The sequence below is a fragment of the Aphis gossypii genome, chromosome X (assembly GCF_020184175.1).
Source record: "Aphis gossypii isolate Hap1 chromosome X, ASM2018417v2, whole genome shotgun sequence".
Classification (NCBI taxonomy): Eukaryota; Metazoa; Arthropoda; class Insecta; order Hemiptera; family Aphididae; genus Aphis; species Aphis gossypii.
In genome coordinates, this window is record NC_065533.1 from 33,717,344 (window position 1) to 33,744,343 (window position 27,000).

Here is a 27,000-nt window from a genome sequence, read left to right on the forward strand (position 1 = left end):
GTAATCTTTTTTTATTGAACATGTGGACATTATAGCTTTTGCTGACTATTATATAAATTAATACTTTAGTACATATTATTAATAATTATAGCCTACAGGGTTATCAATATGAAGTCAAATAATTTTTATTTCATTCTAAATCGTATTGTGTTTATATTGTATTGTATAAAGCTATTATTTTTAAATAAGATTAAAAAAAATGAAATGAGAATTAGCAATCATCATTATTCATTCGAATCCACTTATACTATTATTTAATATATTTGTAATTTGTAATTAGGTTTATTTAGCATGTGGTTTGTGGTTACATGTATTAGACCAATATTATAATATGATAGTACAATAAATTGAGTTAGTGTATAACAGACGAGTAAAAATAAAAATAAAACAAGCAAACAAGACGAATCAGAATATTTTAGTAGTACCTATATGAATAATAATGGTGTGTAATATTAATAGGACAACAAATCAAAATATTCTGTATTAAAGTTTAAGTTCTAATTTCTCCAGCCATTGAATAAATGTAGCCATGTAGGAGGAGTTGTGAGACAGTCGATTCTGGGTCCTTGACAGGCTTGGATAGGGTATTTAAAAGCTGTGTGGTGGATATTCTACTTTTCCGCACCGCATTCACATTCTGACGAGTTTCTCATGCCCCATTTATGCAAAAAATCTGCACATCTGCCATGTGAAGTTCTTATTCTATTAAGTGAGAACCGCTGCAGATTGCATTGTATGTTAAATCCTGTGGGTATAACCTGGTGATATATTACATAGGAACTCGTCGTTCTCTACCGCAGCTACCCATGCTTGTTTCCAGTTAATCATCATGTCGAATAAGTTTGTTATGTTTGTCAGGTCTATAGCTGTTTTTGATGAAAGGTTTTTAGACTTATGGGTATGGCCGTATGTGTGCCATTTAAAGCCGGTCTCGCACAGTTATTGCCCAACTTATAATATTATAATATAAATAATATAGGTACACAAAAATACGACGAAACCAATGATTTTAATATTTCTAAATTCTTTAATACCTAGAATACCTTTACTTTATATAAAATATAGATGGATTAGTAATTAATATTACATTACTAAATCAAAATACTCGGTTTTACCCACCGCCATAGACCACGCTTTTACCCAAATTGTATATTAATTGTAGGTATTTATTGTAATAATTACTATTAATGATACATATATTTAATGATTTATAATGACAATAGTAAAATAGGTAACTATAATAACTACACTATAGCTCGCGTAATCTTGTAATTAATTTTATTTTAGTATTTTACTTTAAAGTACCCATCGGAATATAATACTTATACTCAATTTCGTGGTGTCATACCTGTATGATTATATGACGTTAAGATAAAATATTTATCGATTATTTTTCGTTTTTAATTTTTGTTTTATAACTTATTTTATAAATACGGCTATTAATCACAGTGGCGTATTTAAGGTTTTTTCGCCTATTATGCACTTCCCAAATCGCCGCCTCAGCCCCTCCCTCCTATAATTCCTAAAATTATTTATAAAACATATTAAATACGCAATTTGTTATATTATAATATTATATAATAAAAGATACATTATTAATGAACATTAAATTAATTACACGTAATATCTTTTATGAAATTTACAAATTAATTATACTTAACAATTTAAATTTTTTCTTCTACCTAACCTAATCTACTGCAGGTTCGTAGTACCTTCGTACCTTCGTACTATATGTTGCGTATGTGTATAATATAGTAGGTGCATGTAGATAGCTGTTTAATTTTGGGCGAACGAAAAATTAGTTAAATTTGATTTTATATTTTCTTCAAATGAAAAATACTTTTTATAATTTTGTAAAAAAAAAATCGTGAAATTTGCCGCCCTCCAATGTCGCCGCTCTAGGCCCGGGCCTATAGGTCTTGTGCCTAAATACGCTTCTGATTAATCATAATATATTTTAATATAATCCATATAGTAAGTATATCTCTCCACAAAATAATGAAAATTTAAACATGGATTAAATTATAAAATGTACATAGGTAATAGGTATTTATGTACAAAAACTGAAAAACGAAAAGGTATAGGAAATACGCTTATACACAATACATGATGCCCATGAAGTCACGTCGACATATAGGTACACATCATAACGCTGCCGAGCGTTGGTAGTTGCGTCTATCAGATATTAATAATATTAATAAATAATAATATAGGTAGGTACTCAAAAGATTAGAACTCAAATTTCAAAAGTATACCTAATATTATTTTAATATTTTAAGGCCCGTGTCACACTTGCGGAATTATCGCGACATGTATAGCGATTTTATTTTTTCCGTGCGGAAATTCCGCTAATGTGTCCACTGTCCAGTAGTATTTAAATATATGAATTTCGACATTTCGAAAATTCCGCCGCGGATATTCCGTTAGTGTGACACCGGTCTTAAAGTTTAAATCGGGACTTCCGAGTTGGAATCACTTACTATACATAATAATTTACGTTTATTTGTAAGACATAATAGGTATTTTTCAAATTGAAAGAACCTACATAATACAGACTATAGTGTAGTACTTGTGAATTAAGTTAGCAATATTATATAGTATTATAGTGTATCTATATATATATATATACACATTTAGCCGAAAAAGCTGAATGGTTTTCAATCAGTTGTGGACGTCGTGTCGGGCTTTAGTGGTTCAGCATCTTGCCATTTCTCGAGTTACTCGAGCACTTACGCCTCTGAATAATAAATTGGTAGGTATCGAGTAAACAGATCACGTCTTTAATATTATTGTGAAAAAAAAATACGACGTCGGTGCGCCGGACGTTTATGTGTTACGCACTGTTACGACCACCGGTGGAGGGCGTGGTGGCAGTGGAGGCCGCCGTCGTCCTCGTCATTGATAACAGTACGACGACGGATATCTGTGGTGGAGGGGCTGCCGCTGCCGCCGCCGTCGCCACCACCCGTCGGACGACAACGATAACTGTAAAGTTGTGTTAACGCTTTAACGCTTTATCACCGTCACCGTCAGTCGTCTGTGATCGCGACCAGTGCACACTTTCATTACCTTATCCCGTTCACACCGGACGGACGGACGGACAATTCGCTGGCGTACGTTTGACGCGAGAGAAATTCTTCGCATTCTGACGTCAGAGGTGGTTGCCGTTTGTCCGACTCTCACTTTCAACCTCACAGTCCCCAGACTACGCGCCAGGCACTAGGTCCGGATATCCGTCGAGAGCAAAGCAACAGGACGCTATTTCGTGTGTAAAAGGTGAGTGTATCGGCCTCAAACGTCCAGTCACGCTCTGTCGATACGAAAATCGTCGGGTGCCGACCGTCCATCGTACGATCGCGTACAATACATTACATTTACCATCCACCTTACCGTGTCGACACTAATCTTCCTGATAGGTACTCGTGAATAACCAAACATTTAAAAACCGCTTTTGAATCGATTTAAATCGTCGGTTCTGGCTGTTGCCGTAGTGGCCAGGCGCATAAACTCGTCTACTACAGACGTGAACTCTTTCGTTTCTTCGACACCTTAAAAACTTGGAAATAAAATGTGCTTTGCGATTATTATTTTATTTTGACATGGTTAGGGTGAAAGGTGACCCGGTTAACCTTGTGCCCGTTAAAATTGTTGTTGTTTTTTTAAATTGTATTGTCTCTGGCCAAGACCAATACAATTCTATACAATTTGTTCCAATTAGAGGTTATTGTAAGCAGTAACCCAGTAAAATGGAATAATCAATCGAATAATTATTACAAAAATATTTGAAATTCATTCTAATTTTTTTTTTTTTAATTTATAATATGCTAATATCGAGGCTAATATATAAATATGTTGTATTATTACATTTAAATTGAAGGTTAACTAATTATAATATAATTCAATGTTTGACATTGAATGATGTATTATTCAACGATCAATTAATTTAGGATTCCTGGCCAATATGTTAATATTATAATTTACTTAGGTATTCTTGGTGAATATATTATATTTTGTTAACTATAGGTAACATTTATTTTAATAATGATCAAAGTATTTATTAATCCTTGATGTTTTTTCTTATAACAGGTTTGTTTACTATTAGAAAGTTTTTGATTTATGATGCTAATAAGTAATAATAGGTATATGGTTATAGTTTAATATAATTTATACATTTTGCTAAGGTTGAACAATTGTAAGTAATTTCTTGTTTAAAGTCATCATGTATTTTAATGACCCATTGAGCATAAATAATTGTATGTTAAAAGTATATTGGATAACGGTTTTACTTTCTATTTACTTTTTTTTCCATTATATAAGTACCTATTAACTAAATTATAATTATTATAATCGTAATATTGATCTAAATTTTCTTTTGGATGTGTCATTCTTGAATTTTGTATTGTAGATATTTATTTTATTGCTTAAACCTCGCCCTTTTATTGTTTATTAAGTACCTACCTTAACCTATAAAAGCATTCATGTATTCTAATATGTGCAGTCAAATTCGTGTATTATTGTATTAGATACTAAAATATTCTAGGTATAACGATTTCCAGTAAACATATGGTTATAATGTGTATGTCAAAAGAATAAATACATTAATTTAAAAATAATGATTCAGTATGTTAAGCTTTAATAGAATGCTACATAGATGTATTACATTTATTGTCTTTATCTTAATAATAAAGCAAATATAGCAAAAAAATTGTAAAAATATATATAGCAAATTTGTATTCTGGAGAATTCATTTTATATTGTTAGCTCTAATACAGTGGTTCTCAATCTTTTTAGTACCCCGAAAAATCTTTTGTGACCCACATTGTTTCACTTTTCAAAAAGTAGTAAAACAAAAAATTTGTATTATATAAATATGTGTACATTTTTATTAGGTATTTAGTATGAATTATTATTTGTTACCTATGTAATTGTTGGTACTTTATTGCTATAATAATATAATAATATATTTAATATTAATTTAACATAAATTTCTTGGAATCTATATTGTTCAAAAAAATGTTCGCGGTCCACCAAAAATTGACTGACGACCCCGAAGTGGGTCACAACCCACACTTTGAGAAACGCTGCTCTAATATTAAAGTAAATTTACAGTAGAACTCTGATTATCCGAACTAATTAATATCAAGGGTGGTCCGGATAAGCAAATATCTGTATGATTGACATATTACGATATATCAAAAATTATATAATTGTAATAATTGTATGAATATATTTATTATTAATATGTATGAATTATTATTTAAAATTTGTAACCATAAACAAATAATTTTATTATAATATTTAACTGAAACAAAATAAGCTTTAATTATAATATGTGATATATTTTAAAACAAAAAAAAGCTAACTTGGCACATTATTTTTTTTTTCTCGTCCAGTTGATGGGTGTTTGGATAATCAGAGTTCTACTATAGTTTTATCAGACTTTAAGGTAGGAATATAATCTAAGTCATCTCTAGGGTTTAATTAATATTATTTATCATTTTAAATTGAATTATAAGTATTTTAAAATTGTAATATTTTACATAAAGTGTATCTAGTGTAAAATTATAATATCAATAAAAGCGAATAAAATCCTATGAGATGCCCTGTATTATATTCTTAACTTTAAGTTTGATAATAAGTAAATTTGCTATGTTGTACGTTTGTAAGATAGTGACAATACATGAGTGTAGACTCCTCTTACATACAAAATATTTCCAAAAATTAATTTAAAAATTAAAAATTGTATACTTTTTTTATTTATACCCAGATACAACTAAATTTGAGCATAACAATATGATCTTCTGGGTTACTTGAAGATCATTATAATCAAATTTCATTGGTTTTATATTGATCGAATAAAAATGTGTATTGCCAAAAATAATTGATTACTTTATTATTTTTATGAGTAGATACTGTTTTAAAGTAATATTATTTTACATTTAATATAAATTTATAGTTCAGTTATTTTATCAATAGTTAAATACTAATTATTATGTGTATATTTATATTTTTTTAGTTCAGAATCATGGCGTGCCCATTCATGTCTAAACTGCCAACTACTTACGTCAAGAACTATGTTTCCGGCTTGCTTAAAACATATGGTCACTCGTGTCCAGTTATGTCAAGATTTATAAATGTTGGATCCCCAGCAGGCGTTATTAACGAACGAACTGATAACAAAAAAAAGTGTCCATTTTTGGAAGATGAAAGTACTGCAAAAGCCGTCAAAGAAGTCAGCAAAGAAATTCAAGAGGATGTTATTGAACCCAAATCTAACACAGGTTCCAAATTACTATTTATCTTTTTAATATTTTATAAAAATATAAAATAAAATATGAACATATATTAAAACAATCAATAAATGTTGAGTCAATTTGTATACAACTTATTAATTGAATAATTCAAACAATGACTAATTTGTGTAATTAGTGAATATGTTATGTAAACTATGTAATTTATAAAAATGTGAAATCAAATTTAAATATTAAATCATGTATCGGTGAATAACATTAAAAAATAAAATTTAATATTCTTATGTGATGTATCTCATCAAAGTCATTGTTAATAACAACCAATCATTGTATATTGATTTAGTACTTATATATACACATACATTAAAATATTTTGAATTGACAGATACAAAATTATTTCACATTTTATGAACTTATAATTAATGAATAATTTTGTTTTTATTTTTTTTTTTTAAGAAAATATCTACAATTATGAAAAATTTTTCCATGAACAAATTATGCGCAAGAAGGTAGATCATTCTTATAGAATTTTCAAAAAAGTGAATAGATTGGCTATGGATTTTCCATATGCAGTTGAATACACAGGAAATGAAAAACCAGTTACAGTATGGTGTTCAAATGATTATCTTGGTATGTCTTGTCATCCAGAAGTGAAGGGTGCAGTGCAGTAAGACATAAATTCTTAATAATATACTAATTTAATTGTAATTATTAATCAAAACTGAAAATTAATTATTTTACTAGGCGAACTTTGGATAAATATGGATCAGGTGCTGGAGGAACACGTAATATATCTGGTAATTCAATGTTTCACGAAAATTTGGAAAAAGATTTAGCTGTACTTCATGAAAAAGAAGCTGCTTTATTGTTTACGTCATGTTTTGTTGCCAACGACTCTACATTATTTACATTGGGAAAAATGATACCAGGTATAGATATTAATTCATGAATTTTTGTTAGGTATCAACTAATAATAATTTTGTATTTGTTAAATATGTTAGGTTTACATATATTTTCGGATTCCGGTAATCATGCATCAATGATACAAGGTATTCGTAATTGTGGAGCTCCCAAGCACATATTTCGTCATAATGATCCTCAACATTTGGAAGAACTATTAATGTCTGTTGATAAGGCTGTACCTAAGATAGTTGCATTTGAAACAGTTCACTCCATGACTGGTGCCATATGTCCACTCAAAGAGCTTTGTGAGGTATAAAATAAATACTGTCAATGATCAATTAAATAATTTATTAATATTTTATAACAATATTATAAACTTGTTCAATTGATTTTAGATATCACATAAATATGGAGCGTTGACTTTCGTAGACGAAGTTCATGCTGTAGGTTTATATGGAGATCATGGTGCTGGTGTCGGTGAATTACGTGGTCTAATGAATCAAATGGACATTATATCTGGCACATTGGGTTATTATATAATTAAGCCAGTAAAAAAAATATGCACAAAGTTTAACTAAATATTTTGTATAATTTTTTAGGTAAAGCTTATGGTAATGTGGGAGGGTATATTGCTGCTTCGAGCAATTTAATTGATATGATTCGTAGTTACGCTGCTGGTTTTATTTTCACCACATCATTACCACCCATGGTGTTAGCCGGTGCTCGGGCAGCTGTCAGTGTATTGGCATCAGCAGAAGGAAGGTCACTTAGACAAAAACATCAGGAAAATGTTGATTACCTCCGTCAAAAATTATATGCCGCTGGGTTACCCGTTGAGTCAACACCATCTCATATCATACCCATTAAGGTCTTAGTTTAAAAAAAAAACTAATCATAATTATTTAATTTTATACACGACACATATTATTTTCAGATCGGAAATCCGAATTTATGTTCAAAAATCTCCGATATACTACTTCAAGAAAAAGGACATTATGTACAAGCCATCAATTATCCCACCGTACCAATAGGCCAAGAAAAATTAAGATTGGCGCCTACACCTCACCACACTCCAGAAATGATTGATGTACTTGTTGAGGACATGCTTGATGTCTGGGTAACACTCGGCATTCCTATCAAAGCAGTAAGGAATTAATATTATTTTTTATAAAAAAAATATTTTATTATATTACATATTTATTCTAAACTGCTCCATTGTTTGTTGTTTTTACAGACTCGCTGTAGTATGTGCAAGAAAACGCCTCTATGTGCCCGAATCAGCAATCATATACAAAACAATTGTAGAATTACAATTGAGTCATGTCTGGCTCCTAATTGTTATCAATTAGTTAATGCCTCAGCTTAAAATCAGTATTCCTGGTCATATGTCACATTTTAAATAACTAAATTTTAAACTTTTATTTTGGTTTTAAATCTTTGGTAATGGGTAAACATTCTTATTTTTCTCAATATTTGTTGCTATTTACAAACATGGTCAGGGGATTGTCCACTTAACTAATACTAGTTCTGAAGCTTCAACAATTTATTACTTGTTTTAATATTTCCAATAGTTTACTATGAAAGAATGTTTCATTGTTCTTGTAATACATTAATTTGTTAAATTATAATACATAACTAAACTTACACTCCAAATTTTGTTTATGACTGATCACAGAATTTTTATTTCTATGAGTTGTTATTGTTACAATAGTTCTGTTATTATTATTTTTTTAAATATATAATTTTACAAAATTATTTTGTTCTTTCCTTATAGTAATTAAAATATAGTCATTATATAAAATTGTAATATGTTTTGTTTTTACTATGAAAATATTTTTATAAATGTATTTAAGTGATACATTCAAAAATATGTTAAATGGGTAAACACAATGTCTTGTTTATTACTCAGTATTTTATTTCAAGTACAAGTACAAATAGTAAAATCATTGTACTATGATACATCTATTAAGTGACTTTGATCACTTATAATTCAGTACTCTATCCTATACTCTGTCTCAAAGTAGAATATATTGGTTATGCACATCGCGACTGACAACCGCAAAAGCTTGTAGACCGAATTCCCCCCCACTATGCTGCAAAATGACCATCGTGTAGACCACTGGTGGGGAGCAGATGTGCAGCGCCGAACAATATCCGGTCGACAGCCTGGTGTATTCTACTTTGAGACAGAGTATAAGATAAGTACAGATAAGTATTTGATGTATAACTTATGATTAATAATAGTTATTACTTATTGATCAAAAAGTAGTTTTTGGTTTTTTTTTTTCGATGAAAAACTAGATAACTCCATGTTCTTATTATATTATTTAATATTATTAAGTTAAAATGTATAAAATTATATTTAAATAAATAAATCCAGTTGTCTTAAAGTAAGAATTAATAAAAATTCTTAAAAAAAAAAAAAAAAAATTGAAATAATGAATATAGTTTGCAGTCAAAAAACAAGATAGCTCAAAAAATGTTAAGCTAATTTTAGCTCACATCTTAAATAAAAAAATCTAATCACGTACAACAACATCTTTTTCATCATGATCAAATATATCTAAATTGATGTTAACATCAATTTACTTAAAGCTAAATTATTTTTTAATTTACTTTGTTTCTTAAAAAGTTTTGAACAATGGAGTTCTCGTTCATGCATGGATCTCAGAAACGTAAAATATCAATAATTTTCTGGTAATAAGTACCTGTACCTTATAAATGATAACTATTTATTATAATTCATAAGAACATATTATATATATGCAACTGATATAAATTATAATACATTAATAGATACTATAGTATAGTGATTTCAGCTGAATTGTTCAATATTCATGACATCGCAACATAGCTACCAATACTAATATTGTTAAGATGTTATAACCTATTTGGGAAGTAATTAAGGCTGAATATGATAATAAAGATGAATCTATCATCTTATTAATTTCAACTTTAAACATATTCTTTGTTTTCACGCATAAATTTACTTTATACCTGGACTAGTTATACATAAAAAATATAATATAATGATAATATTATAATAAAAAAAAAAACAATACCCTCTCCTTATTTTATTGTAACAAATGAAACTATTTAACAATTGGTAAATTTAGCAGAATATTTGTTTACAATTTTAAATGTTGTTCAGAAATGTTAAAGTTTCAAAGAAAAATTTTTCCTTTAAACATTTTACGAAAAAAAAATTATTCATCAATTGGGCATTGATCCATTTTTTAATTTTAACTTTGGCCAGTTATATTTCTCAATTTGGCACTGGGTGTGAATTATATTTAGATTATAGGTATACATTTATTTTGTCAGTGTTATTGTGGCAGCCGATACCAGAAGGTTTTTAAAAGGAAGTCTCCACTGCCAATATTTATGGTACATAAATATGTTGATGCATATTATAAAGATAAATTAAATACTATGAAAATGGGAGATAACGATATTTTAATCACGATTTCGTATGAAATATATTTTTTTTTAATAGTATTAGAAAACTATGTACTTATTTGTAGATTATAAATTTACGAATTTAAAAAAATTAAATAAATACCGTCCAAAATTTATGAAAGTCTTGGCTAAATGATTAAGTATTTACACTACACATAGAAAAACCAATTGCATCAGGTCTCGGCAACTGGTGGACTGCAAAAGGCAAAACTCCGGACCCCGTCAAAAAATTGTACTTGATTACCTATATTATTTACTTTAATATTATATGGCATGGCTAAATAATTTAGAAATGGTATATAGTATATTATATTTTATATTATCATGTTATTGTATTAATAGAAATTATACATTTCATTTCATTATTTAAACTCAGATTACAGTAGTAATATCATAATTCATTGCAAATTTTTTATTGAGCAGGTTGCAGGTAATAATCAATTCTATAACGATTTTATAAATGTAATATAAACAAACTCTCCCACAGAGGACAATTAATTGCGCATAAGCAGCTCTCCACGAGTTAGTACTAGTAGGTGCGGAAGTTACTACTTACTACAATACTACCTGGGTACCTGACCGTATTTAATATTTATTTTTATAAATAATATTTATCTGTCATTATCATTATTATTTATCAGTTCATCATAAGATTATATCACAGATTTCTATAAAAATATCTGTGGATTGAATTCTCGTCCAAACACTCCAAACATAGATATGTTATATTACCGTGCATTTTTTCATTTTTGTACGCAATATGTATTTGCATGGGAGACTGTGAGTATATTTTTGTGTACACGCCATAAATTGTAAAACTTGCTTTTGTATACCTACATTAGTAGGCCACTTCCATTTTTGGATCCACAATATTTATGTACATAATCCTGACACAATATTGTTATTTTTTGATAGGAAAATGAAATTCGTGGCGCTCTTGGGCCTACGACCATTTCTGTAATATTGTAGCGAACAATGAACATGTACTAGTACCTATTATGATTTGTTCCGAAAATAATTTGCGTTTATTTTTACGAAATGAGACATTTTTTATTTTAGAAACACACTAAAACATAGGTACCAATAAACAAATGGTAATTTTATCGTTTTTAGTAAATAAAAAGAAAATTAAAATTGCATGATGTTTTTGTTAAAACAAGTCTCGTTTTCCTATATATATTTTGTATAAAGCAACATTAAACTTTTGCTATATTAAATTTAGATAAATAATTATATTAAAGTTACAATTGTGTGAGATGAACAGGTGTAGCTGATACTTAGCAAAATAAAAGTTTATATTGTTTATTTTCACAATAATTATGATTTAATACATCTAAGGTTTTACAATTTTTAAATATAACATACATTGATTTATACATATTATTCTTTAGGTATTAAATTCGGCACTGGTACTAGCGAGAATATTGGACTAAAATGAGTACCTACCTAGTGTATTATTATGCTAGATTAAAAATAAACTAATACAATAATTAATTATAAAAATAAGTATTAACTCGAATTTTAGGGCTTAAGTTTGATTATCATTTGTATTTCATTGAATTACTGAAATGTATTAATTTGAATGTAGGTACATGCCTTTGCCCAGCAATATGTTTTGAAATAGCAACCAAATGCTAATCTAACGATTCTAACCTAACCCTTGCCTGTTACAAATGCCAATTCTATAATATAAATCATTATAATAATAGTATTAATATTATAATATTTAATATTAATATCAAGAATTAATATATGAAATAATTTTTATCCCTTTTTATATTACAAGGTACGCGTGGTTGAATAAATTATTATTTTTATCGATTTTAACCTATATAGTATATACTTACAATATAATATTAGGTACCAGAGGTACCTACAGTTTCATGTTGTGTATACGCTGAGTGTATTACACTCTTATTACTTTACTTTTGATACATACGAATTTTCGGAAGAGGGGGCACAGTTGATCACAAACACTGATAATCGAGACACTATTCCACTGTAATTGATTGTAAATGTTATTTAAAATTTTGTTAATACTTTAATAATGATTACCATAATACCCTTTGATTCTTCAAAAGCTTAATATATATTTTTTGGAAAAGCTTCTTCGTCATTATGTTTATTTATTAGTACAATATTATGTTAATTAGTTATACTTTTAAAAGTTAATCATACATTGTTATTTTATCATTCATGTTTAGTTATGATAATATAAAAATTAAATTATCCCCAATAATTTTATTAAAAAATTGTCTAGAACAATGATACCAGATAAAAAAAACATATTAACCTAAGTCACCTTTTTTTCATACTGTATAGTAGCTCTGAAATATGCACTTCTTTTATTATGGTCTCGAACTCTGTCTAAAATACATTTGTTTAACCTCTAGTACTAACTTCTAAGGTACTGCAGATATTTTAAATGTATACCTAATTATTATATTTATACACAAAGAAATTTTTAATGAAATCGCAACAAATATTTTTGACTGTCCTGCATTATTCATTGTGTTTTTAGATACCTAAATAATCAAGTTATCCACACTGTATTACAGTTTAAATATTGTACATAAAAAATAAAATATTTAATTTATTGGTTGTATATAGTACTAGGTTATTGTGTCTGGTGGGAGCCTAGTAGCAAAATTTGTATATTTACATTATTTTTATAATACCTATTATTTATATTAAAAAATGATTAATGAATGATATCAAGTGTTATTATCGGAAAACTTAAAACAGGATATAAATGTATCATTTTTTGAATAAAAGGACAACTCCTAAGAGAGTTGTATTAGGACAATAGGGCAATTAGTTGAAAATTGAACATTTCCTTAAAATATAAGACTTACTTATTTAAAAACTTTTGAGTAAGTCTTGCACATTATGTAAGAAAATATAGTAAACAACTACAGTGGAACCTCAATTATCTGAACATTATTTTTGTTTCAATTCATGTATCCGAATGTTCTCTTATCCGAACTTTTGTGAAATTTAGCTGCGCATAAGTGAGTAGCAGTAATTCATCAATTAAAAATTAATCAGTTTGTCAAAAATAAATAATAATACATATGCACAATAAAATAAGCCTATATTATTTAATAATATGTATTCTTAATAATAAGTATAACATGTCGATAATAATAATTCTATATTCATTGTACAAATAATATTTTTTTTCACTTTCTATTATACAAACTCACGGTGTGGTTCCATCCAATTAGTTCGGATAATCGAGGTTCTACTGTATAGTAATCTGTTGCATTTTTAAAAGACAGAACAATGTTCAAGAAAATACCCAATGAAATTTAACTACATTTCAATATAATAGTGTTCTTATAAATTATTTAAAAATAACATCTTTTGCTTTTTTATAAATAAAAAAACATTAAATAATTAAAAAGATATTTGTCATAAATAAAAATTAATAATTACAATAATCTGATTTTGCAATTTTTTGATTTACAGTGGCACTTTAGTTTTTTGTTTGGCATGCTCCCTACAATATAATTATAATCCCATGCTAATTCAGTTCCAGCTGAAATATTTGATGATGCAAAATATGCTATCCACGGAAATCTAAGATCGTGAGTGTCAACAAAAACATTCTGAATAAAAATGTTTGGATCACAGGAGTGATTGAAATAACGACCTATATTCCCACTGATACTAGCATCCATTATGTAAATGCCACAGTCTTTATCAAAGTATTCTCTCATGGATTTGTGCTTACTTTCAAATCTTTGTTGGATATTTAGCTTGGACAATTGGTGTTTGCCATCGATTGTTGTGTTTGTGTTTTGTAAATTCGTCCTTAATGAAATTTTAGATTTATTCACACTCATCTTACTCTTGATTGTCCAACTTGAAGGATTAAACTCTTCATCAGATGTACTAGTACAACTTTCACTTTCTTCTTCAGCAACATAACTTTCATATCCTTCTTTGACCTCTTCACCTATCTCGAGAAAATCCAAATTTGCCATGTATTTACCACTGTTTATTGTTGCATCATTTTCAACATTGTCATCAGAGCGAATCTCTCCAACAAATATACAAACAAATGTGCCTTTGGGAATATCAGTAAGTGTTCTTACTCCCCAGCCTTTTTTTTCAGTTAAAAACAATTGCAGTGAAGTCTTCAGTGGTTCCTGAACAACACGATTCAAACAAGTGTTCGTACATTTACAATTGATATTGCATTCAAAAATACCTGTGTACACTGGATTGTATAGTCGTTTATAATTGTAACCAATGTTAGTATCTTTAAATAAATTTGGATAATTTTTTTTACTCTCATAAGTAAGTTGCCAACAAGAACCTTTTGTTTTGTCTAGGCAATTATCAGTACATTCGCAACCACACAAAAATGTTGAGTTTAAATTTAAATTAACATCGGAAGTAGGTTTGCGTTCTGTTATATACTTATTATGTTTTGGAACCAAATCATTCAAACTGTTGGCAACGCTTATTGTTTTGAATTCCATTTCATAAGATAAATCATGTATGCAAATATACTCTTTGGATACACTAAATGAAGACAGCGGATTTATCAATTGATTAAAATCAAATAAATCGATAGTTATTGGGTTATTACCATACTCTGTCTCATTCAAATATTGGTTCATCGTGTGTTCATCATTTATGCTACTTTGTTGTAGGTGCTTAATGAAAAAAAATTGTTAATATATAAAATATATTATAACTTTTTTTTATCTATTTGAAGTTTTTTATTTTTTATTAATATTTTAGTATGATTTGTAATTTGTAAATGTATATACAATATACATAATGTTTTATTTGAAGTAATACTATATTGTTATCGCAGGCAACTACCTACATGGTTATTAATTATTATAATATTTTTTTAAATATGATCTTTATTTTATGAAGTTTTGTTTTGTTTTTTAATTACCTAATGTTTTAATATTATTTTAAATTGTATATAATGATTCATTTGAAATAGTAGGTACTATTTGGACAGTTATGATACAGGTACAGGTACAGATACCTACATGGTTGTTATTTTATTTTGTTTGATATGATCTTCATTTTTATATTTATGAAGTTTTGACTTTTTTTTGTTATTATTTTAATATGATACATATTTAGGTACTATACGATATACATTATATTTATTAAATAAGAACTATTGACTAATGTTTAATTAATTACATTTTTATGAAAAAATTATGTTTATTTTTTGATTGCTAAGTTACTCATTAATTACCACAATATGTGTACCTACAATATTAATTGTATTTTGTAAATTATAATGTATTATTTTATAAAGAAAAATATATAAATGTATATTTATATTTATAAACAATACATTATGATTTACATTGTTTATAGATTTATAACTTATCAAAAAAGAAGATCAGTACAATCCATATTATATGAGTATATAATCTATAATCAGTAAACCTAACTTCAAAAATAATAATCAGATTATAGTGTAATTTTTAGACAAAAATAAAAATAAATTATGAATTAATCTAAAACAATAAAATGTAATGAGACATTAGGTATATTCTAAATATTAATTTATAAAAAATTGTAGTTAATAAAAAATAAAATTGAAATTTTTATCTTAATCTAGATAAGTAAGCAATTAATTATCTTTTATCTTTATCTAGATAAATATTTTGCTATCTTTGCTCAACACTGACTAGGTATATTTACATACATATGAATAATAAGATATTTGTTCATTTTATATTTAATATTATCATTACGCTCAAAAAGTTACATTATAGTTACTCTAAATTTTAAAATGATTCGAATGGTTATTGTTTCAACTGTGTCAAATGAAAACTTTATTTTTAATTAGGAAATTTAAATTGAGGTATGTTCACACATTTACTAAGGATTAAAAAGAAAATTGTAGTTTTTTACATTCTACATTGTCAATTTATTCAAAAAGTTAGATTATAGTTACTCTACATTTAAAAATGATCATTTGGTTATTGTTACAATTGTGTGAAATGATAATATTATTTTTTATTAGAAAATTCAAATTGAAGTAGGTATGTTTACACACATATTATTAATAAGGTTTTACGTTATTTCAAATTAAATATTATCAGATTGTTCAAAAAGTAGTATTAAAATTACATTTATTAAAAAATAATTTTAATGTTAATTGTTTCAAATGTGTGCGATGAAAAGTGGGTTTGTTATTTGAAGTTGAATTAAGATTGTGTATTTCCACACATAATTATTTTGATATGAAATTTAGTTTTGATTTTTACCTTAATCCTATAGAAATATAATGTGTATAAAATAATTTTATAAAACGGTTATGGCTTATGTTACGGGTTTTTTTATCAAAAGAATAAAATAATATTCTGCAGGTTGTTTTGATCATGGCTTCCACTCTTGTTTTCCTTGTTTTTGGCTCATGTACTTGTGGATTGGTGCTGCTAAATGTGTTATTTCCTCTGTATTTGCTTTGTTGCTTTTAACGTTTTGCTGAAAATATCCAGCTTTTTTATCTTGAGTATATAAAATGAAATACGATTAATTTTTGTCTCCTAATTCCCCAAAAAGTTATTAAAAACATTGTAGTCCCTTCTTGTTCATTCAATGTTACGTTCACTTATATCTTCAGATTGAAACCTTTGAGAAAAATTTAGTTCACATTTGATAGTATATGCGTGGTTACTGCTGTAGTTTTTACTGCTGTAGTTCCTGTGTCTCTCTGTAAGTGGTGTTGGTAGTTATTGGGATTCCTGTGTTTATATACCATGATATTGCTATTCTATAATAAATACAATAAAAGGAGTTATTAAATATGTTGGCCTAAAAAATGTAATAATAATAAGATAGAAATTAAACTTAGAGAGTTCTGAAAAGTGTTGGTTCGATGCACTAGTTTTTCCAAAATCTAAAAAGGACATGTTTTGTATAGACTATTAATACAAAATGGTTTTTGCTAATCTAACGTGTTATGTATCAAAAAATTAATTAATATTCTGTTCATTGCTTCAATTCCTTTTTTCCACTATGATAGGTTACTTTGTCTTATGGTGAGTGTACTTGTTGATAGGTGCTGCTCGACGGTTTTTTTCCTCGATTACTACTTTGCTGTTATGAGTTGTACTGGAATCACTCAGCTGTTCCTCTTTTCTACATGAAATTAAATATAATTAATTTGTGTTCACTTACGTACCTTCAGTTAATTTAATAGCTGATCATACTATGGACTTAAATAGTAGGATTTTTAAATTAAAAACAGTCTAGTCCTTAATTTCTGTAAAATATTATCTGAGTCCTCGTATGTTAATATCATAAGAGCTATGTACTATAGCCTGGACTTTAATCAACGACGGCAATAGAATATCATTTATCGAAATTAACAAAACAATAAAAATATATTGAAATATTCTTACCATTTATTTATTTTACTTGTACTTCACAACAACTATTCACTTTTGCTCATACGGTGTTCATAATTTTGATTGGTGAATTGCATTGATATAACGTTTTGAAATATATTGTAGGCGATCAGGTACTGTCTCATGAATCTCTTAGAATATAATTTGTTTTTAGTGTTGCCGTGTCGGTTTTTTATTTAAAATATTAATATAATATACCCGATGTGATGCTGTTATCATTATCAATTATCAATTTATCACTATTTTATATCGTATTACCAAGATGTGGGGAAGATCTTCTCTATATCATGCGTATTACCTGCGTATTGACTTATAATATTATATAATTATATTCTATGTGGTATTACCACTGAGGTAGATAAGATATACTAGAGTAGTAGAGTGTGGACTCGGCCGTAAAAACGAGCAGTCGCGTTTGACGTTACCTCCGCCATCGAAGGGCAAAACATTCCATTTTTACACAACAAAATACGATGGAATTGTAAATAATGATTTTTTTTTCATTCATAATCGCTGAGATATTTACTCAAATGTTTTTAAAAATATATTATTTATCTCATACTTCTAAAAAGAAAAAAGACAATTAACCATTAGCTATCACAACATAACAAAATTAAACATATAATGGTCTTATAATGATACTTATTAATGAATATTAATATATAGGTATCTATTTAATAATTTTAAATTTATACAAATAAACTAAAAATAATTTTATAACATTTTATGAACTATTACTAATTCTAACCTTGCACTACTTGCAGTATAAAACAATTTAATAACTTGTCTAATAATATGCAGAATTGTTCAGGACAAACCGGCAGTATTTAATTAGATTGTATTTTTTATATAAATATAAATAAATATATATATATAGGTTGAAAGGAATAGAATAATAAAGTAATCCAAACACCTGTAAATTTAAATTAACAAACTAATTAATATATATTGTAAAATAATTATCTAACGCACTAATATATATATATATATATTACGACGGCAACGGGTGGTGTAACTCGACTACCGTTCCAATAAAAACATAGTATCGCAGTATTATATGAAATGCTACACACAAATATGAATGTGTCATCTCAGCAATTTGCTTCCCTTATAAATGTATAAATATATATTTAAATATTTAATCTACAGTATGACAATACTACTTATTGTATACTAACTACGGGGTAATAACTAAATTATAATTTAATATATCAACAATATAACTATAAATTATTAATACAAAAGTATTTGCTAATTTAGTGATTTTTATGTAATTTAGTAGGATTGCGATCTATCGCTAATAAATGAATTAAAAATTATAATTATCATCATACATTATAGTTCAAAAAAATAATAATAAATCAAAAAATCGCTGACAAAAATGATGAATATTGTGTTGTTTTATGCACATTCGACGTAGCTGCTTACAACAATTCGATATAAAAGTTTCAATATTATATATTATTCTTAGGTAGAGGTTTCATTTTTATTATTTGTGTTTGCAAAGAATTGTTTAGTACTCAAAATGAGAAGATTCATAAAGGGAGGGAAAAATATATATTTATAAAATAACATACAAATTGATACAAAACTGTTTGGATTTAAATATTATTTTGAATTCATTTTTGTAATCTGTATTCTGTACATTAATAGGTGCTTCAATAGCCTGTATATTTTGTGTTGATGATGCAATAGCTACAGTGGATACAATCGGTTTATAGTAACTAAATTACGATATGTAGGTACATTCTTGATTCTATTATACCAAGATAACGAGAAAATACAGCATCTATCGTTGTTATTAATTTTGTTATTGAAGTATACCGGTCATTAAATAAATAATTAAATAAATCGTAACGGCTTTTCGTCTTATAGCCCGTGTGTCAAGGCCTTGAAAATTTACTCCGCGCGGGCGTATCGCGTATAGATTGTATAGAAGTTTCACTTCAAAAAATAGAATTATATCTATACAACAACAGCTAAATTGATAGATATAATATTTTTGTAAAAAGTTTAGCTTCATTTTTTATACGGTCGACTATGTTTGTTATTGTATGTATGTATGTATTCATGAATGTATTATTATTATTAGATAATTAGATTTTAGTTATTACTACTTAAATCTAAAATGATTGGTATAAATAATGTTATTGATACATATTTTAAGTTATGCTGTTTTCAGTTATACTTATTTAATATTATTTGCATTTAATCTTTAATAGTTTAATTATATGATATATTATTGTATTTAAACAATAAAAAAACTAAAAAATTATTATATGCAGAGTTAGGGTTGAGGTAATGTATTATAAAATTGTCACAATGTATTCGCAGTTACGATGCACCGAATATTTTTATTTTTAATTTCGAACAGAACAATTGTTATAATGTTATTATATTTAAATGACATTCGAATCGAATTAAATAGGTACAATTTTCATTCCAGGTACCTAGCTATATAGTTTAGACGCGGTTTCGTATTTTGGTGGCAAAACCGTCTCATCGAGTATACGTTATTCCAATATTATGTGTATTATCGTTTATTCTTTTATTTCGATTGTAAGCGTAGGTTTGATATTGGTGTTCTGTGGGCGAGGATAACAGTAAGCCATACAAATCACTTAGGACACAAAAGGGACGGAAACGCTTGTCGCGCGTGTACGATTTAGGTCACAGCTCAGGTCAAAAATGAAATCGAATGACTAAAATACGCATCCTGCAGTGTATTATTACAATACGTTTCTCTAAGTCAAGAAACTGCGCAGTATTTTTTGCTCTTTTTATTTTTACGGATTATATATTATTTTATATTTTCTACAACGATGTACCGACTCTTGTGTGTACAAAATACAACAATATCGTCTTGTACCTTAAAATTATGTGTATATTTTGTTGACCATCTGCTATGATAATGGTTTATAATACAAGTACCTTGATAAACTAATGATAGTTAATATACTTAACGACTAACGTACATCGCCACGGCGCCACACGGGTACTCCGTACACGATCCCTTCGGTCAACAGGAAATGTTATCGGCGCCGCAAACACGATTATTGTTTTTTTTATCTCTATGCTTATATACAAAACACACATACACACGTCACACACACACATCACCTTTGCGCTCAAAAACATTTTATACTGTTGACTTAAATTATTTACGGCTTATAATTAATATATCCATATAATTTTATAACACATACCTACGATATACATCAGCGGTTCTCCAACTTTTTTTTTTGCGTACCACTTAGGTGTATTATTAATCAGTCACGTACCACTAATGACTAAAAATAGAACAATTCAAATTGTACAATTTAAATACTTTACTTTTTAGTTAGGTAAATACATTTATTTTAAATAATATGGCAATAAAATATTGCAACATAATTATTTTTATTCATTAGTTTTTTAAAATAAAATATGAATTAAATAACAAATTTTCAATGAGATCAGAATCGAATATTTATTTTTAATTTTCCGTTCTACCACCATCGCACGTGGCCTTACGCGTACCACCATGTAGTCTTTCACGTACCACTAGTGGTACGCGTACCACAGTTTGAGAACCGCTGATATACATAATAGATACGATGTGCATACTTCATTCATATTTTATTACATTATATTATATACTAAGTTTTGGTAGTGACGTAGTGTAAGTAAATCATTATAGACATTATGATATTTAAAGCACAATATTGTGAAATAGATACTTTAAAACCAACATTATATTTTATATTTTTCTTTGAGTGCAAATGTGCAATCACAATGTTGTGTTTTCTTAAATATAACAAGATGAAAAAACACAATCGTTTTTCGCAAAAGAAAAAGGTAGATAAAAAGTCCACGATCCCGTCACACCCGCGCACTTTACACTACACTGGATGTCTATAATAGTAGTGGTAAATAATCAATTTAAGTTAACATCGTGTTATATTAACACATCTCAATACTAGCCACCCTGGTATATTATGCACAAACATAATGTATTATCATTACGCTCAAGGTTACCTAGATTAAAATATGTAATTCCAGTGATCCTTAATAGTTATTATCGTTTTTTTTTTTTTTTTTTTTTATTTCATTTTCTACATGTAATCGAGTTTATGATATAATTTTAATTTGTGACATTTTTAAGCGTTCTTGAAAAAATATACTTAGTAATAGGAAAATATTTTCTTAACGACTTAATACAATAGGCATGTGATTTCATTTATATTAGACAAATATAATAATATCAATTATTCGATGGAAACTGCTATTAAACGACAACTCGAATTGAATTCAGTTTGAATAATGTTAATTATTATTTCACTATCGGTTATAATTTACAAACGCGTACAGCGTTTTCTACACTTAATTGAGCAGTGATTATATTTTCAAAGAAACGATAAAATACCAATTTATATATAATTAAATTTATTAATGCTGATGTGCTAATTTGTGATGACTGATGATAATAATTATTTAATTTCCAGTAGGTTAGTCATTAACAGTGGCGGCTCGCCTTGCATATGTAAGATGGTAGATAGAAATGAACAATTTATACTTTATAGTACAATTAATATATTAACAAAACAAATAGGAACATATTTTACACAGTGAAATATACTCGCCGGGCCCTTGTAGAGCAAGATCCATTAGAGTCCGTGGTCGTCAACATTGCTGTTAAAGATGTATTCCACTTACTGATTATAAAACCCGTAGAACCCCCAGGTTAAGTCAATTTCTTTAAACGAACTTATCTAATCAACAAAAAAATAAACATTATATTATATACTAGAGTACAATTTACATAGGTAACCAATAGCTATATACAATAAAATATTCTTACCAGCTTTTTAAAGTCATCAGATTCCGTGTCTTTAATATTGAAGAATTTCATTCTTCTAACTCATTTTCCGTACTACTGATAGTAATAGTGCTGCTTGTCTGATCGTATTTAAAATATATAAAAAAAAAAAACAAAAGATAATATCATATAATGATTATAGAACAAAACGAAAATGTGTGAGTATACTATACCTATACATATATAACTATATAATAATAATATAATAATATATTAATAATAATATAATAACATATTAATAATAATATTATAATATAATTAATTAAATTAATTAATTAATAATAGAATAATAATTATAAATTTTAAATTATTTTGGACGTTTTAATACATTTTTGTATAAATTATGATTTTTTTTTTTTTAACAATTTTAACGCATGGTACTGGACAATAGATACTGTTACTTACATCGTCCTCTTCGACTTCCTCTTCGTTATCTTCTTCGCTTAACTCTTCCAATAAAAATACCTCTTGGTATTCCTCTTCGTATTCGTCTTCGCTTTCTATATCACCGGTTAAATCAATTACCACCGAGTTATTTTCTTCGACAACCTCCATGTCATTAGACCTCTCAGAGTTATCAGTACAAATAACATTGTCATACGAATTTCCTACAGCGTAGATCAAAATAATTAATACCTATTTAATATTAAAATAAAACGTTAATATGTATTACCTTGGTATTCCTCTTCCAATTCGTCTTCGTTTTCTTCATCACAGGTTAAATCAATTACCACCAAGTTATGTTCTTCGACAACCTCCATGTCATTAGACCTCTCAGAGTTATCAGTACAAATAACATTGTCATACGAATTTCCTACAGCGTAGATCAAAATAATTAATACCTATTTAATATTAAAATAAAACGTTAATATGTATTACCTTCGGCAACATCGATATTTAATCTTTTGGGGATGTGCATTTCTTCATCATCATCATCACTGATTGTGATAACGCTTAGTTTACGTTTATATTCCATTTCTGAAGTGTAAGATCCTGCATCCAATATTTTTAACGCGTTAGTTTTTTTTTACTTTTACAAATTTTCGTATACTTATTGAAAATAATTAAAGGATATACATTATTTTCTTTTTTTAATATCACGAACTAAGATATAATAATTATAATGGACTGGGAACATAGATTTCTATATAGAATTAGATAGCAAACTCCCGCTATTAGTTGAAACCTGGTTTTTTCAATTTTTTGGTTAGCATTATATGCGAGTATTTTATATGGTAAATATTAATTAATATATTGTATTGTATTTTATTTTATCTAAACCTGCTATTTTTTTAAAAAAAATCTATGTATTTTTTTTCTATAAATCATTTTACATTCATTATAAATATATTGAAATAAATTGAATATATCTTATTGTTACATACATATTATAAATTAAAATTTAGTAAAATGAATGAGTTCGTGACTCGCACAAATCAAATTTTACGATATTAGTTCTATCTACTATGAAAAAATTAAAATTATAATCATACTAGTATCATAAATATAAAAAAACACTTAAGGTTACAAAAAAAAAAAAAATTAAAAATATGAAATTTAACGATTGAAATCGTTGCGTTAAACACTTTTGCACATAAAACATACGTCGCTTCTTCGACTTCGGCTCTAAGACGTCACACGCATATTTTAAAACTCCTGTACTCATTGAATAATTAGTGTTTTAGTGTGAGACCCACGCCACATTTCTTAAATACTGACATACTTTAAATCTAAGCAAACTTGTTTTCAGTGTTGTATAAAAGGTAGTTGTATATTTATTAATACAATAATTTATTAATATTATCGTAATATTGCAAGAACAATTTAACTGTTAATTAGGTGTTTTATTCGAAAAAATTCAGAGACGATCATTTTTGGAAAACCAACATGGAAGTCCAATTAAAAATATTTTATACAGATTATTTTTTAAAAAAGTATTAAAAAGAATTAAAATAATATTAAAAAATGTTTGTTTATATTTTAATATTCATTGTAAATTTGCTTAACAATTGATGATAAATAATTAATTGATGATTATTTATTTATTATAGTAGTACATTATACATTATACATTTATACAACATAGAATATTTTTTAATTTTTAATATTTTAATATTTTGATTGTTTTGTTATCAAAGCTTTTGAAAGTATGACTAATGAGAGAAAAATATCTAAAAACTAGGTGAAATAAGTTTAGTGTATATAACTGAAATATGACATGTCGCTACGACGGTATATCTACTAGTAGCAGTTTGTCACACAAATCGGTTTTATTTAATATTTTCTTAGTGAACGAACAATTATTCACGTTTTATAATATCCAGAGCGACGGAAGTAGTGTGAAACTAAGTAAAAAATAAAAGCGTAGTAGCCACGAACGTATAATAATAGGAGCCAGAGTTTTACCATTGAAAAACCGTCGTAATTTATGTTAATCCATTGTCCGGCCCTACAGGGCAAACAGCTGAACATATAAAGTCGTATATGGTATCAATCGATCAGAAATATTGTGCAGATGGGAACAGAAGAAGTCGTACATTGATTGATTAGATAGTTTAAATGTTAATACCAAAAATGTTCAAGTACTTTTAAGACCGATTTTGCGTACGCAACGAAATATGTATGTCCCCCGATCCGCCGCTTATTATTCCCACTACTCTCATCGCAACGGTAACGGCGGCGGCGACGCGACGGGACGGTCTCTCGGATACAGGTAAATATAATTATTATATTATATATATTTAATATACCTATAATATAATGATACAATAATATTATAATGCCAACGATGCTAGATGGATTATTATTACCTACTAATATAAGCACTATAGTCTATAGTCCATAGTACTATACAGACATACAGTCAAATAAAATTGCGACTTATTTTATAAAAAAAAAATAGCTGATATCACACCAAAAACACTTCGTTATAACTCCGTGTAAAAAAAAGCCAAATTAAAAAATATACATTTAGTAATGATCAAATCTTTAAAAGACGTGATGTAATACGGAAACGAAGTAAAATGCCATTTTATAATATTACAAATACCTATGACGATAAATAATATCAATCGTAATGTTAAAAACTTAGTCAACATAATATATTGTTTATACATTACTAATCATGAAAAAAGCTATAGTGGTTACTTATTTGTATTTATTTAAGTATACTTCTACGTCTACCAAATAGTTAAGCAATATGTTGACTAAATATTTAACATTATAATTGATCTTATTTGTCGTCATAGGTATTTGTAATATTATAAAATGACATTTTACTTCGTTTCCATAATATATTATATCACGTCTTTTAAAGGTTTGATCATTACTAAATGTATTTTTTTTTTTTTTTTAATGATCGTGCTACAGTCCTCTTAAGTGTTCTTTTGTGTATATAATACTGATGTAATTATAATTTTGATTTACTTTCTAGTTTTTTCATTGTTGATAAAAATAAAACTAATATCGTAAAATTCGAAAAATTTGGTTAGCGTGACAATACGATGAAGATAGCGAAATCATCCGTTTAATTAAATTATAATTTATAATGTTCATGCGATAACAAGATATAATCAATTTTAAATCACTCCATCATCTTAAACATGTATTATAAATATACCTAGGATTATGAAAAAAGATTCTGAAAAACTATTTTAAGTTATTAAAATAATTTGTGAAAATCAAACTACTTTTACAAGTAAAACATGGGCGGCTGCTTAGTCGTCGGCTCTATGACGTCACACGGTTATTCATCATATCTTATTATCTAGTTGAATAATAATTATTTTAACTTCGGATTTTTACCAAAACGTTTTTAACTGTGTCGACTATAGTAGTACACTAATAAAGTAAAAATTGAAAAAAAAATTTAGTTTTGTGATGTCCTTTAAAAAAATAAATCGTGCGATTGTTAAGCTAAAATATGTGTTCTAATTTTATTATAATATTTTATAGGTAATTTGATATAGTATAAAATTCATTTAAAAATTTCGGGGGAGGAGGGGAACCCCACCGCCCCCCCCCAGGTACGGCCTTGAATTAAAATATTACACCAAATAAAATTACCGTTAGACCTGAAAACATGCGATAACCAGGGACGATAATATTATCAGTAGAACAAAAGATT

At 27.4% G+C, this 27,000-nt stretch overlaps 3 protein-coding genes across 3 annotated transcripts; 1 reads left to right on the forward strand and 2 right to left on the reverse strand.

Annotated features, from left to right (window-relative positions):
- Positions 1-2,987: 2,987 nt before the first annotated feature.
- On the forward strand, positions 2,988-8,909 carry LOC114132457 (5-aminolevulinate synthase, erythroid-specific, mitochondrial). The gene is made up of 9 exons (XM_027997918.2): positions 2,988-3,276; positions 6,017-6,281; positions 6,708-6,918; positions 6,996-7,180; positions 7,253-7,464; positions 7,550-7,682; positions 7,754-8,022; positions 8,089-8,298; positions 8,389-8,909. Exons 2-9 carry the CDS (start codon positions 6,026-6,028, stop codon positions 8,518-8,520), a joined length of 1,608 nt encoding a protein of 535 aa, XP_027853719.2. The 5' UTR covers positions 2,988-3,276; positions 6,017-6,025; the 3' UTR covers positions 8,521-8,909.
- A 5,138-nt stretch (positions 8,910-14,047) lies between these two features.
- Positions 14,048-16,307, reverse strand: LOC114132468 (histone-lysine N-methyltransferase eggless-like). The gene is made up of 2 exons (XM_050207187.1): positions 16,302-16,307; positions 14,048-15,280 (listed from the first exon to the last, which is right to left on the reverse strand). The coding sequence occupies exons 1-2, from the start codon at positions 16,305-16,307 to the stop codon at positions 14,048-14,050; spliced, it is 1,239 nt and encodes a 412-aa protein (XP_050063144.1).
- Positions 16,308-22,613: 6,306 nt separating this feature from the next.
- On the reverse strand, positions 22,614-23,914 carry LOC126552074 (proline-, glutamic acid- and leucine-rich protein 1-like). The gene is made up of 5 exons (XM_050206555.1): positions 23,754-23,914; positions 23,548-23,688; positions 23,280-23,482; positions 22,857-22,954; positions 22,614-22,767 (listed from the first exon to the last, which is right to left on the reverse strand). The coding sequence occupies exons 1-4, from the start codon at positions 23,848-23,850 to the stop codon at positions 22,904-22,906; spliced, it is 492 nt and encodes a 163-aa protein (XP_050062512.1). The 5' UTR covers positions 23,851-23,914; the 3' UTR covers positions 22,614-22,767; positions 22,857-22,903.
- Positions 23,915-27,000: the final 3,086 nt, after the last annotated feature.

Coding starts and splice junctions, on each gene's coding strand:
- LOC114132457 (XM_027997918.2), top strand. CDS start 6,026: ATGGCGTGCCCATTCATGTCTAAACTGCCAACTACTTACGTCAAGAAC. Junction 6,919..6,995: donor GAAGTGAAGGGTGCAGTGCA/GTAAGACATAAA, acceptor TTATTTTACTAG/GCGAACTTTGGATAAATATG. Junction 7,181..7,252: donor ATTGGGAAAAATGATACCAG/GTATAGATATTA, acceptor TAAATATGTTAG/GTTTACATATATTTTCGGAT.
- LOC126552074 (XM_050206555.1), bottom strand. CDS start 23,850: ATGGAATATAAACGTAAACTAAGCGTTATCACAATCAGTGATGATGAT. Junction 23,689..23,753: donor AAATATCGATGTTGCCGAAG/GTAATACATATT, acceptor TCTACGCTGTAG/GAAATTCGTATGACAATGTT. Junction 22,955..23,279: donor AGGAAGTCGAAGAGGACGAT/GTAAGTAACAGT, acceptor AAATACGATCAG/ACAAGCAGCACTATTACTAT.